Genomic DNA, 15,513 nt, shown 5'->3' on the forward strand with positions numbered 1-15,513 from the left:
ATTCGGGGCGCCTGGGTGGCTCAGTCGGTTAAGCGTCCGACTTCAGCTCAGGTCACGATCTCACGGTCCGTGAGTTCGAGCCCCGCGTCGGGCTCTGGGCTGATGGCTCAGAGCCTGGAGCCTGCTTCCAATTCTGTGTCTCCCTCTCTCTCTGCCCCTCCCCTGTTCATGCTCTGTCTCTCTCTGTCTCAAAAATAAATAAACGTTAAAAAAAAAAACCCATATATTCAAGACACAATTCAAAGTACTGTTGTATGAAATACCAGGTTACACATAACTTAAAACTGCTAAAAAAAAAAAGTTAATGTGCCAAATAATTTAAAAATGCAGAAAACAAAAGATCACCCAGGAACCCACCAATCTGACACATTGATTATGCTATTTATGCTTGTATCTATTTTTTACCCTATACATATCTTGCATATTCTAAATGTCAGTGTCTACAAAATTTTACTCTTTATTTTTCATTCAAAATTATTAATAGAGAGTAATTTAAAATTCCTACATCACATTGCTGATATTTTAAGAACTAAGTTCAATCAAGGTGATACACTTAACTTTGGACATTTAGGTTATTTCTAATTTCAAATCACATACATGGCTGGAGGAAGAAGCAGTTATGTAAAAGATTCTTTTCTTTCACTGAAATATCTCCTTCAGTAAATTACCAGGCATGAGATTACTGGCTTAAAGGATATTTAACTACTTGTGGCCTGTGAGATCTATTCTCATTCACTCATTGCCATGAGATTTCTTTACTTAGCAAACACCTTGTTGCATTATTAATAACAAGATAATAGCAAGCATTCATTGATTATTTGCTGTGTCCCAGATACTATTCTTAGGGTTTTTACATGCATTATTTCATTCAATTCTAACAAGAACTCTATGCAGGAGGAACTATTTTTATTAGCCCCATTTTATACTTAAGGAAATTAAGGCTTACAGAGGTTGTCCTAGTTTACACACCTGGTATGTTGTAGAGCCAGAATTTGAAAACTCTGTGACTCTACATCTGAGCTATTAACCCTGTAGTGTATCTCACTTTTCTGTATATATTTGATGATAAACACGATATATTATAAAGCCTCATTTGTTATCATGAAAAGGGATGGCACAAATTACATGCTACTTTTCTGTGGAAAAAACACATGGATTTCAAAAATATAATCAACACACACAGATTTTAATATTACCAATGCTTTCAAATTGAATAAATGTTTTAATTTATTCAATGATATATGTTATATGCCCATAAATTATACATTCATAAAATAATGACACACCTGTCAACGTATTAATATAAAATACCAAGAAGTAGCTATGAGGGAAATTCCTTATAATAAAAAATTAGAAATCTACAATTATTTGAATTCCCCTTTCCATTAGAATCATTAAAGGCAGTGCTTAAATTTTTGGGTTAATTTAGAAAATGAAAATTAAGCAATATAAAAATAATGCAAGTAGATTGCATCTCTATGATCTGATATAGGTGCCTGTAAACTGCATTACATCCATTGATTTTTTACAATTAGGGTGACCATGTAGTTGATCATAGTTTATCATTTCATCACACTTTTGAAAGCAAAAGAGAAGCGGTGTTAATAGAACAATCATCCCGGGCAAACTAGACATATGGTCACCTTACTTAGAATAGTTCTACCATTTCTTTAGTAACTAAAATCCACTGGCTGAATCCCAGGACAAATTTTTAGTATGCAGCATGGTATAGCGGAAAAAAAAAAGCCTTGAACTGATAAACAGGATACTGGATTGTTACCCAATTTTCTCACATAGTAATATCCCTGAATTTCAGTTCCTTCATATGTTAAAAGAGAGAAAAAATAATACTTTCCACCACTCAGTAATGTGATAAGACCTAAACAGTAAAATGAACATGATTGTTCATTGTAAACTGCCCATCACGCATACAAATCCAAGTTATAATACTACACTCCACACTTTGACAAATACTGTTCTACTTTTTAAATGAAATCAAATTATACAAAAGTTCCAAAAATTTCAAAATATGTTTCAGAATATAATTTATTAGTCTTCTGAATATATTTATATATGTAAAATATAATATAATCTTCTAGTTTGCATAGAGGTTGTGACAAGTCATGGTAAATTTCTTTTAAATGATTTTTTGACAATAAAAGCTTGCTGACCAACTGAAGAGATGTCTTCATAATAACATTATCACGAAGAATTAGAAGTTTTCCATATATTAGTATGATTGAGAAACAAGTGGTTCCCAAAATAGAGTTTTTTTTCAAAATCATGAAGAAGAAAAAAAAGCTCTACATCAACAGATCCAAACTGTGATCAGTTTTCACAGTTGTTCGTACTGCAAATTTTACTCTAACAAATATCACCATGGACTTCCACTCTACCAAGTGCCTTGATAAACTTGCCTTTAAGTGGCTAACTACCCTCATTTGGCTAGGGACCCACTAGCATCCTCTCCCAAACACTTCAGTTTTTCTCAATATGGAACTGGAATTTGTTTCCAAACTCTTAACAGGATCACTGAAAGGAAACAGGAGAAATACTATAAAGGCAGGCCTGGATTGAGTCCAGCGGCAAGTACTCTCACAGCAATGCACTGGAATTATGCCAAGAAGGGAAGTGTTTTTGCAAATGAACATAGTGGCATAGTTAAGTATAAGGTCTTTAATTCCTTTGTCAACATCACCAAGGTTAAAAATTAAGAAAGCTATGTGATAAACAATTTAGTTGACTCACAACAGTGCGCACATACACTTTCAACTGAACCATAAGGAGGCATCTTAACTAATCACATTTTTTTTAATGAACTCTTCATTTTAATACCTAATTCCACCTATTCCAATGCACGATTAATGTAGATGACAGTGAAGTAATTTTACTTTATTTCAATTACCTTCGTGTGGTTTGCAGGTGACAATGATTTTGTTACTCAAATGTGGCTCCAATTCTTGAAACCAAAATAAATAAATATGAATAATTTTAATAGTACCACATTTAATGATATTATTTTGCCGATTTGGAAGAAATTGGAAGTGTTTTCGTCATGGTAAATGTCTTTATTGGAGTTAAAGACTTCTTTTCTTACTAAATCCTATATTCTTAAGTATAGAAATCAAACAGTTCCTGTTTGTTTTTCACAAATAAATGCATGCAGAAATCATTTGAGTTAAATTACACAAAATGATTCAAAAAATACAATAATTTTCTCCAAAAATCTTTAAGCCTTAAAAGAGCAGAACTATAATGTTGTTTCCTAGATTTTTCCTAGACAAATTTAATTGGGCATTTATATATGTATATTCCTGTTCTATTATGTTTCCCATTTTTAATTGCACAAAAGTTTATATTCCACTTTCACATCCATCATAATCTGTATAACTACTCAAAGTGGCTGCTTTTACAGCTAAACTACAATAATCTTAAATTTTCTTATTGAAGTTATTTTTAAGTAATTGTTGTTAACTTCCAGTCGATAAGAACACTGCCTTTCACTGAATTGATCAGTTTACTAGGAATATTTCTATAATTTCCCAGTGGTTAGCATTCCACCTACTAGTACTGACGAATCCTCATCAGTTTTTGATTTCCACATGCATGGAACCTGTAGAATGATCTCCTCAATAAGAAATTCTACCAGTGTAAGGGATAGGGAAAGAGGACAGATCATAAGACACTTTTGACTCCTTCAGGAGGGTATCAAAGGAAGTTGCTAAACTGGTCTATAGGACCTGAACCTATAGCATCTGTTTGTTTTGCCTTGAGTTCACCTCACAATATCAGCTAGATCATGGATGATAATTGAGTGCTTGGGACCTTGGTGTTTTACATGCTAGCGATTAAGTATTTAACTCTTCAATCAGGATAGAAAAATATATTTGCTCAGTTACTCCATCTAAATATTGTGTCCAAAGGAAATATAATGCGAGCTACATTGTAGCTCGCATGTGTGAAATTTTTTAATTTCTAGCAGTCACATTAAAAAAAGTAAAAAAGAAACAATTAAAATTAATTTTAATATTGCACTTTATTTAACCCAGTATATCTAAAGTATGATTCTTTCAATATGTAAGCAACATAAAAAATTACTAATGATATGTTACATTCTTTTTATTTTTTTTATACTAAGCCTGTGAAAGCCAGGGTGCACTTTACACTTATAGCACATTTCAATTTAGAATAGCCATTTTTTAGACCCTGAAAGTCATGTGTGGCTGTACTAGACAACACAGATCTAAATATTTTTTAAACTATATTTCTTTAAATATTCTATTAGCATGAGAATTTTATGGGGAAATAATATAATTTATATACCAAATTATTAAGAGCAAGACATCTGAGTTCAGCAATGAAACAGAATATTTGCGAGGATTCTCCTTGGATTGTGTTAGAAGCCAGGTCAATATTGTTGCTAAAAGCTTAGGCTCTGGAATCAGAATGCCTTGAATTTGATTCTAAGCTAAGACAGATAGAACCTCCTAAAGTATCTAACAAACAAGCAATTTACCCTTGATAGTGCCATTTTGTTTTTCTGTAAAACAGACATGATAATGAAATCTACCTCATTAAATGAACTAGTGTATACAAAGCACATGGAAGAGTGCCTGCACATAGCAAGTTACTACTGTTAGATCCAGTCCCCTCTAAATAAACTAGGATTTTCAATTATTAAAATTATGTTGTTGGCTTTGAAGTACAAAGAATATATAGAAAGTTATTTCTGGGTATGCACTATGTTTTCTAATTTATAAATTAAAAGATACATAAATAATATAACATAACTATAGAATATACTTAGGATATCCACAAACGGAAAAGTATCTATCAATTTTGAAGGTCCATGTGACATAGTTTTAAGTAGAAAAATACTGGCCAATTATGATGACTGCAAAATACTAAAGAAGAGAAAATCCAGTTTTACAAAACAAAGGAAAAGGTTCACTAATTTGTATGCTGTTATCGTTTCAAAACATAGAAAACGTCCAACTGAGGTATTACAATAACTACAGCTTTACTTTGGCCCACTTCCACAAAAATGTGGTCCACTATAACATGACTTATCAGGAAAGTACTCGCTTTAATATTTAGTCCAAAAAAGAAACACGGCTTTGGCAGAAGTAACCTCGGAGATTTATCAAGTGAAATTTGAGGATTTTTGTATCAAAATTTTAGTATTTATAAAAAAAATATTCTGAAAGTTTAGAAATGTATTTGTAGGTGCCCTGCCAGTAGAGGTCTTGTTAGCAGCCCCCTTAACGTCCTTTCTTCTGCTACTCACAAGTTCGGACAATACAGACAGATTTCAGAATAGGAGCAATACCCTATCACTGAATCCTGATTAATATCACACCTCATTCTGCTCAGTCTCCTCTCTTAAATCTCATAGAGCAACGTGCAACTGTTGGCTTCTAGGTCAAGCATAGGGCAAATTAAATCTTAGCAACAAATGCTATTATTGCCAATATTTATTGCATACCATTAGTGCAACTATCACTGTGGGGAATCACTGATAGTTCAGTAGTGACTTTGCTTAAGATCTGCTGAATCGGAAGGCTGGTGTGGCGCAAACTCACTTGTTTAAATAACTATTATCACTCACAAGCTCTGATATTGAAATAGAACAAAAGGCAAAGTGGAATTTTAATAACACATATTACTTACGTTCACAAGTGTCCCCTTTCTGCTGGTAGCCTGCTTTGCAGATACACTTTCCAATGGGCACTAACCATTCTCCTTCTGCACTGCAGTGCATCCTGGGGGAGTTTTCCGCCTCTTCCTCTGCACTGCTGACACATGTCCCTCGAACCTCGACTAAAGAGGAAAATTCTGAACCAGTCACTGTATCTGGAAAGATAGCTAAATTCTCAATAATGGACCAGCACTTCTTGTAGTATACTTTGACAGAAACCAAAGCTATGCAAGCCCCTACATCCTGAAAGGCAAGATAGAATCCCTTTTTGGACAAAGGTCCAATCTCTCTCACCTCAGTGTTAAGCTTCATCTTTCTTTCACCAAGGTCACCCTGGGTAAAACTTTCATCTGCAGCAATGGTGTCTATTTTTACATAGAGGTTTTCTCTTATATTCCTGCCAGTGTCGTAGTCTGTTTCATAATAGTACAAATTAAAGGTTTCCTTGCAAGTTCCCAGTACTCCAGGAAGACTGTTACAATCCCTCAGGGTAAATTTCAATTCTACAAAAATCCTTTGTGCATTGCCTTTCGAAATCCAGTTAGTCCGCAGCCAGTTGTTTTGGTTGGGCTCCATGACCTGGCACACCTGGTACGTTCGGATCGGGGTATAGTTCTCGTCCAAACCGCTGATTTCCTCCCACTGTAAAATGCATTTAAAAGGTGATCAGTCATTCAGCAAATAACAATAATAATAATAATAGCATTTTTATTTTGACAGTAAACCAGGAACCTTTAGCACAACACAAATGGTGGTCTTTGAAAGAGTTAGGTAGATTCTGGCCCTGGCAAACACTGTAACCTGAGAATACAGGACTCTCCGCTCAGCTTCATCCGGTGGCTGAACATCGTTCAGGGTGCTTGCGTTGTTTGCACATACAATAAATATTTCATTTTGTTTAATATCTGCTTGCTGGTGCATTAGTGTTTCTTTTTCACGTGTTTGCTTATGTCTATAGTCTCCATTGAGATTATAATTTTTATAGACTAAGCGCACAACACAATTACTTAAATTACCATTTAATGCATATGCATATGGATACATGGCAGAATTTTTGAGAACTCGGTTGACATTTTAAGTGTTGATGTTAAACTTAGAGTACCTAAAAACACAGGGAAGAAAATGCCAAGAGTGCTCTGAAATGTAAAAGCATTCCACAACATGTTGATATTCATAATGTGAAATCTTCTACAATCTTTTCAAAATGAGATATAAGGCAGTAACATTTACATAGCTATTTATTTATTGCAGCGTTATATATAATATTGTACATATGCCACCCAACTATAAATAAGTAGTTAAAAAAGCATGATTCATCTTTATAAATAAATTGCTTTCAATAGACAATCAAATGTACATGGCAAATCAGCATGCTGGATCATACTTCAGTAATAGGCTTTATGACAGGAAAAATAGCACATTTAAAAATGTCCATTCATCTGCTGATGTAATATATACTACAGAAAATATATATTTTCATGAAAAGGGAAAATAATGAGTTTGGAAGAGTTTGCAACAATTTAAAGATTAGTAAGCCATGTATGATACTACCTATTTGCTGGTTAGCAAATAAATTCATTGCACTTAAAACAGTCTTAATAGTCTAAAATGACCGTTTTACTATGTCCTTTCTTACCATTATTACAAAACTTACCACTTTATATTTAGGCTACCATAAGAGTGAAATCATCATCTACCTGTTACATTTCCCCACTACAAAATGCTAAATATGAAAACATGTTAGTATTCAAATCCAAAGTCACACAGCAATACACTTTTTAACCCATCGTTTCAAGTAAAGCAGATAGGAAAACAAACTAATAAGCATGCGGCAATGAATTTTATTTGTAAAACTTGATCAGAGAATCAATTTATTAAAATACTCTAAAATATTAATATCTACTTTTGAAACTGTTTTTCAGAAAACTATGACTGACAACAAAATACTGTAATTCAGAAATTTCTTGTATGACATTATATATTTGCTACATTCTTATTATACATATCAAAGCTCCTCAAATGCAGCAAAGAACCCACTATCACGTGCAGGTTTTACTCAACACAACTTGAGTTTCTGACTATTAATGATTGCATGTTTCCCTTTGTTTCAGTTAGCTGCTTATAATCTGTCTAAATGGCACTTAGCCAAATATACCTAAATTCATCCATTTGGGTGGGTAGATTTTAGTCTCTTGGTTAGATCGAAATTATTAAAAGAAGTCACGCTAATAATGATATCTACCAAGAAATCAAAAGCTCCAAAGATAAATGTGCTCTTTTTAACAATTCCCCGGCTTGAAGAAATCAAGGCTAATTACTATTAAAGTATATATGTCTCAACGTTTCTTGTTTCTAACTTCAAGAACAATCATATTACTTTGTTGTATGTACGAAAAATCAATTTCACGACTTATGAAACCAAGTTAATTTTTATTTTTATTTAAAAATGTATTCCAGAGGGGAAAATTTCAGGACAACTATTGTATATATAGCAAATAGTGAGACTACACAAATGCATTTAACACAACTCCTGTTTTATTCTTTCACTTTTCTAAGAGACTACAATCATTTCTACAAATGACACCACTGGGAAAGAAGTCTTAATTCAGATACTGTGATTTTATGGTATACTCATGAAAGTATTTTCTAGAAACATACTTTAATAACACTTTATTTCCTGTTAGATATTTAATCATATGCAAGCCAATCCATTTCATATATAAAACACATCGTCAATCATCATTCCCTAATATTATCTATTGATTCCTACAGATATGTAGGGTTAACTGTTAAGATACTTTGGACTGATAAAATGCCCATTTGAGTCAAAGAGAACACAGTCATAATTTTTCATTTTGTATATTACATTGATGAAATACTATAATCATTACAATCCTACATCAGTTTACTTCTCCTTAGAGATAAAAACCATCTTCTATCTCTATTTGTTTTAATTGATGGATGGTAGAAAATGTGCTACATCTGTCATTGGTAAGAAAGGTGTTTCTTTTTTATTGTGAATGTCTTCCTATAATGTGTATTATTTTACTCATGGAAACTATTCCAGTTACAAGAAAAGTATGACATTCCTACCTTAAAGTCAGTGCACTTTTTATATTTAATCTGTAAAATATGTGTCACTTTTCATTCTTTAATCTGACCAATACAGATAACTGCAATATGATCTTAAACAATCTCTCAAATATTAATTGCTGAAAAATCTGAATAATTTAAGAATGGCATTGTTCACATTTTGCATTCTTAAACTGACTTCCAGTTCATGACATGTTGATTTTATGTTCTTCTTATACTCAAAAATCCCTTTTAGACTTTCATTCTTCTCTTTGCAAAATTTGTTACACTTTTAATATCCTCACTTATACTTCATGCTCTTTGACTCCAGATTTCTTACTGTACCAAAGACCAACTTAAGTAACAACGAGCTACATACTCTCATTTCTCAGAGCCTCTTCCTTCAATAAGGGATGAAGTATGTGTTCTCTCTCACAATTAAAATAAGACCTAAAGACAAAGACATTGAGCTAAATTTAAGTAAGTAATATACCTTTCCAGATATGTGAAATGCAACGGTCAGAATATTTTTAGGGTTTACTAATATTTTCATAGATTTTTATTGTACACCTTTTCCTCATATTTGTTATAGCAGATTTTTACTACAATATGTACACGCTTTGCCATCACTTCAGATTAATAACAGCAGAGAGCACATGATAAAAATTTGGATTTTTACACCAAATTCCAACATAAAATATTGAGCACATAACAGTTTTAGTTATCTTTTAAGGTATATTTTGAAAGATGCTAAAACTTTTTAAAAGAAGAAACAGATCACATACTGTTTTAAAGAACTACATACAACCTACCTAGTGATTATACTAAGAAGTATAAAGCAACTAAAGAGATTTAAGTGAGTTTGTGAAAGAAACGTTCCCTGTAATTAGTTAGCATTTATAGCATGGAAACTGAGATATAATTCCTCTCACAATAAGAACTCAAAAGATTATGGGTATAAGATTTTTTTTAATCCATTTCCCCAAGTACTAAGTAGACCTTCCCTACTGAAAGAACTCAATGTCTCATTGTAACACCACAAAATTTTGAACAAGATACTTGGAATTAAAACAGTGTAAATATGAAGAACATGAATAATTCCATTCAGGGGGAGAAGGGAAAGGTTGTGTTTCTTGATAAAATAAATGGTGATATGTATTCTATAAGGAGATGCACTTACCCCATTGGGTGGAGAAGAAATCCATTCCAACTCTGTTTGTTGTGCTTTAGAATCCAGCAGTAGTACTGAAAAAGAAAGTTTCATTTCCAAATGTTACATGAAAAATTTAAACAAATTTGTAAAAGTTATTAAAGTGAATCTAATGTTTATATAATTATCACTTATGATCTAAGATTTATAATGTTATCTATTTATAATGTTATCTATCTATAATGTTATCTAAATAACATTATTTATAACGTTATCTATGTGAATGAATGATGACCTGAATACCCACCTGATACCAGTATATCCCCCTTTCTTAGGGAGAAAAGATGTTACAACACCATTTTACGTTTGGGGTTTTTCAATTAAAATATTAAAACAAATCTAAAAACTGAAAAGCAGCATGAAAGTAAGGATAAAAAAATGATATGAGGTATATTGATTTCATAGTAATTACATATTATAAAGAATTTTATAAACCACTGAGCACTCCATATTTTGTCAAGTATATTGACATGGACATAATAAAATGTAATTCCTTATTAGCCTTCAGTCAGTCACTAATTTGTGATATTTGCCCAAAGTTTTTCCTCGTGCCTTGGAGAATTGGAGTTTGTTTTTCAAAAACTTTTCCACACACAGTGTCTTCTCTTAAGCCAAAATTAATATAACAGGAAACTGTATCAAGCAATGTCATCATGAGGAAAATAAATCGCCCATTATTCACAAGATATATTTCTGGGTTAGTCAAACATCTGTTTTCAATATTTCTATTTTTTTTTTTAATTTCCAAATATTTCAAAGCATTAGCTAATTCTCAAAATGGTATATTTAAACTCTGACTTGACTTTATTCCTGACTTGACTTTTAAAAACAGTTGTATTCCACTTTCATATTATCAAAAAGCATAAACAATTCATTTAGATTTATATATATGTGAAACAAATGCTCCTGGTAGTATCAACATAAAGTAATGTATTAAAATGTTATATATTAATATATATATATATATATATATATATATATATATCATACTTCCAATTCAATATGGTTTATTGCTTTTTAAGACAATTACCCTCCTAACGCATTCACTCTTTGCTCAAACTGATTCAGAGTTATGAGTTTTTACTGTTTAAAAATATTCCTGACTACAGCATTTTAACAAATGTATCAATTTGTTCAGAAATAATACTGAATATATTTCCAGGTTTGTAAATGTGCTTAACATCAACCTCAGCAAAATGTTAAAACTTAGAATTAAATAAAATACATGCTTATATGAACTTTTAAATAATCACTAGAGGGGGAAAAAAGTAGATTTCAAAGGTAATGGAAATTTGCTACGCTAAGAAAACAAAGGAACACATTGACTATGTGCTCAACTCCTTCACTCTAGTCAAGGTTATTCTCTGCAACTGAAAACCGAAAGATACAGAGATACTTTTTTGCAAAAATGTTTTACACTTAAGACTCTTGGGAAGACCATGAAAGCACAAACGTCGTCACAAACACTTGACTCTCTTTTAGATAAGGGGGGGAAAGAAACACACTTTCAAAATACCCAGTTGTATTTCGCACTTGGAACATCAATAAATCGTTGGACTAGTAAATTTATATAAAGTATTTTTTAAAGTTTATTTTGTTTTTATCCTCAGCAACAGAGACGAAGCACAACCAAACATGGGCTCCGGGTTCCTTTTGAGATGATTTATTATCACTATTATTTTTGTCTTCTGCACTGACAAGAGACAAGTGGATTTTAAACCCAGGTGACCTTCGAGAGTCATTCTGGAGAGTGAAACAAGCAATGTGATGATTGTTTACTGCGGTTCTGTTACCCCTCAGCACAGCCTGCGGTGGGGACCGGGGACCACGGAGGGGTGGTGGCCGCAAACAAGTTAAGAGGGAAACAAACTAACAAATAAAAACAAAACCGAATCCAGCCCCTGAGCGCCTAATCAGAAGCAGCTCTAAAGTGATCAGTGTCTCGGTGTCGTCCGCTCTCTGGACAAACTCGCAAGTGCGCGCTTTTGCCTTCCAGCTCAGAGCACAGAGAGCCATCCTCCCCTCACGCCCACGGAGGCGTAGCCGGGCTGCTGACCCGGACGTGGGGCGCCCAGGCCCAGGCTCGGGGACTCCGCGCCCTGCCGCGCGGGGGGTAAAAGCAAGGGGCAAGACGCAGGGCGCGCCCGGGCCAAGCCAGCCACCGGCCGCGCGGGCAGCGGCGGCGGCCGGGGCGGGGCCCCCGGCGGAGTGGGGCGGGGCAGGGGCTGCCAGACCCGCGCGCCCGCCGCGCGGAGCATCCATTACGTCTCCGCCAGACCTGGACACTCTAGGGAGCCGGTGGCGCCCTAGCTCCAGAAGGAGCCGGGAGGAGGAGAGAGGCTTTCGGGAAGCGTCTCCTCTGAGAGAGAGACGGCGGCGGCGGCATTTACGAAGAGGAAAAACAGCAGCTGCACTTCGCCTCCAAGAGTCAGACTCTGATTTATACATGCGCTCCCAGTAGCGGGAACCGACCTCCCCAGAGAGTATGTTTGAGGAAAGTGGAGGAAGGAGGTCCCTCATCTTCCTCCAGCCACCCTCAGGCACCCCTGGGGAGGCCTGGCACCTGCGCGACGCAGCTCCTAGCGCTCGCCCCTGGGTGCCGCGGCGCCCCTCGAGGCTTGCTCGCTCCCACAACCGCAGCTCTCGATCGCCGCTGCGTGCTGGGAGCGTCACCACTGAGAAGCGGGGCGCACTCGCCCTCCCGCCCACCTTTTAAACCTCTCGCTTCTGCATTTAAAGAATTCAGCCTCCTAGAATCAGAATCCTCTTCACGTATCTTGCACCCAGAAGAGAAAAGCAAGCGAGCGAGACATTCTGGCTGCAGGAACCTCTCCCCCTAGTGATGCAGTTATTTATAGCTCAAACTCCTGCCGGGTCTGCGTGAGCTTGCGCGCCCGGCTTCGCCGCGGCGGTGCAAACTTTTCCTCAGGTCCCGCTATTCCGGAGCAATCAGTACAAGGTTCCAGGACTGAATGTTCCTAACCGCTAATGTCGTGCAAATAACAACGTGCGTTTTGGTGTGTGTATGGGTGGGTGTTTCTGGCCGACGTCGCTTGCTAGGCTAACGCGTAACCGACAGCCAGAGTCATGGTTTTTTTTCTGAAAATTTCTGTGAATGGGTTCAGCGTCAACACTGGTTGCAGATGTGGAAACTGGGGTCAGAAGGTCAGGCTGTCTCAAGAAGTAGGACAAGGCGTTGGGGTGGGGGGTGTGGTTTAAGTGAAAGAAGAGGGGTGAGCGAAAAGAAGGAAAAAAAAAAGGCAGCACTAAATCACTAAGTTTTCAGGGATAGACGAAGCAAGAACCAGTATCTAACACAAACCCCTCCCTCCCCCCCCCCCCCCCCCCCCCCCCCGCATCGCCACGATGACCTAAATCTGATAACGGATTCCTCCATTCTCCATACTTCGGGGACAAGTAATTATTAGTATTCTGCTTTTAAATATCGGGAAATCAACCTTAGATTTACAGTCTGGAAGACCAGGGAAGGCGGGCGGGGGAGGGAGATTGTGACATTGCTCAAGAAGCAAGACATTTCCATTGAGAGGATTTATTTTTCCCCAGCTCCAACTACAGGCACCGAAAGGTATTTTACCCTGTCAGTGGTTCAAAGGAGAAGAAAAATAAATAAATAAATAAATAAATAAATAACCATATACAGGCGTATCTGGCCGCCCAAATGAAACCTGCTCTCTTCATCCAGAACTAGCCTTCAGGGTCCAGGTCCTTCGCAAGGTCTGACCGCTCCGACTCAACTGCCGGGCAGATGCTGGGGACTTCTAGTCGCCCAGGCGGCATCTTGTTAGTTGCACAGCCCCAGCCCGTCCCCTGCCTCCCCGGCCCGGCCGAGCCAGATGGGCTCCGGCTGTCCGCGCGGCCGCCAGGATCCGCGCGCCGCGCGCGCTGAATGGAGACGTCCCCGCCGCGGGGCGCGCACCGATCTCTCGCTTCACCTCCGCGGCGTTATTGTTCCGCGCCGGCGGCCGAGCGCCAACCGCAGGCCCGCGCCTCCTCCTCCGACGCAGTGAGCACTTCATTAGTAACCCGAGCGTTCGGAGCACACACAAGTCACGGCCCCTCTGGGAAGGCTCGGGACACCAGCCGCTCGCCGCCGGGCTGTCCAGGACACTAGAAGCTGCACTCCCCAGTCCCCGACTAACTCCGGCCGCAGCTTACCCCACCGGAGGCGAGCACCGAGAGGAGGAAGAGCAGAGCTCTAGAGGAAGAGATCTGACCCGCCTGGGATCCTAGAGGATGAGCTCGCTGGTCATCCCCCCACCACCCCACTCCACCCCGCCGCTCTGCGTTGCTGCTCACGCCCTCCGGACTGCCTGCGCCAGAAATCCCACTCCCGTCGGGCGGACGGCCCCGGGCGAGGGGCTGGAGGCGGTTCGGAGTGGCCCCGCTTGCCGCTCGCCGGCCGGGAGCAGACGGAGCGGTGAGGGGGCGGGGAGCTGGCGGGGGAGGGTCGCCCCGCGCCGGAGGCGCGGCCGGCAGCCCCGCGGACGAGCCGGCTCATGCAGGTAGACAGCTAAATAAATAAGTCAGAACAAACTTTGCTTTCCCATCACCTTACCTTCCTTTGCAGCCTGCGCTTCCCCGGTGTGTGCAAAGCGGAGCAGCCAGATGTAGCATAAAATAATCCATGAAGGGTGCCGAGTTTGAAAAACCATGGTGCATGAGCAGGTTTTATTTTAGGTTTCAGTTGAGTCGTAGCTTTTTAAATGCTGTTTGCTCCGAAGTGGGTTCTTTTTTATTGCGCTTTTCGCATCGATTCTCCTGCTCGATCTCCGGCCGGCTGCTCCACGTTTAGCTTTTTTTTATTTTTTCGCCCTCCTGTTCGTTCGCACCGTGTTTGCTGCCTGCAAGTCTCCGACTGCAGACCGGCCGCTTGCTCCACACTCCAATAATATCAATTAGGGGGGAGGGGGCGGAGCTCCGAGCAGAGAGCCTCCGCCACTCGGGCTGACTGGCAGGCACAGCCGGCCTGCCAGGCGGCGATTCCCAGGGCCGAGGGGCGGGTCCTGGTGCAAAGGCCGCCCCGGCCGCGGGGGCGGGCTTCGGGGCGCGGGCCAATCGGCAGCGAGCGGAGTCAGGTTGCCGGTCCAGGATTCCCTCCAGGTTCTGAGCTCCCAGCTTTCTCTGGATGCTCTGAAAGGGAGGACGCGAAAGGCAGCCGAGGTGCGTGCTGCTGTGGGCACTCGGCTTTTAGCAATCACTGCTTTCGTTGAGCAGAATCAATCCGAGAATAACGCTCCCAACTTAGAGCCCTGTAACGTATAGCGGTACTCCTTGTGGTCTTTTAGAAACCGGAGGCAATGCAAGCCATCTCTCAGCTACCAAGCACGGAGCCAAGAAAGTGAAATAAGCTGTGCCTTTAAGTAAAGTGCCTTTTACTTTTTTGTTACTCAAAACCTCCTCGGGTCGGGTAACTTTGTTCTTTTCATTTCTTGAAGGGTTTATACGTCTCTTTTTCTGTTACTCAACAGCAGTCAGCGCTAGGCACCACCCGGCACAGTCCCTGGAAGAATAA

The 15,513-nt window shown here is 38.8% G+C and overlaps 1 protein-coding gene across 2 annotated transcripts in view; it reads right to left on the minus strand.

Moving 5' to 3' along the window:
* The window catches only part of EPHA7 (EPH receptor A7), a 170,298-nt gene extending 155,411 nt beyond the window's left edge, over positions 1 to 14,887 (minus strand). Inside the window, exons 1-3 of one of the 2 annotated variants that reach the window (XM_049654009.1) lie at positions 14,557 to 14,887; positions 9,951 to 10,015; positions 5,671 to 6,340 (exon numbers count right to left, since the gene is read on the minus strand). In XM_049654009.1, the coding sequence (XP_049509966.1) occupies positions 5,671 to 6,340; positions 9,951 to 10,015; positions 14,557 to 14,653 (832 nt within the window). In that variant the 5' untranslated portion in view covers positions 14,654 to 14,887. The remainder of the gene's footprint in view (positions 1 to 5,670; positions 6,341 to 9,950; positions 10,016 to 14,556) is intronic. The other variant, XM_049654010.1, reaches the window with a different exon arrangement.
* Positions 14,888 to 15,513: the final 626 nt, after the last annotated feature.

Source organism: Panthera uncia (genome assembly GCF_023721935.1).
Source record: "Panthera uncia isolate 11264 chromosome B2 unlocalized genomic scaffold, Puncia_PCG_1.0 HiC_scaffold_24, whole genome shotgun sequence".
Lineage (NCBI taxonomy): Eukaryota > Metazoa > Chordata > Mammalia > Carnivora > Felidae > Panthera > Panthera uncia.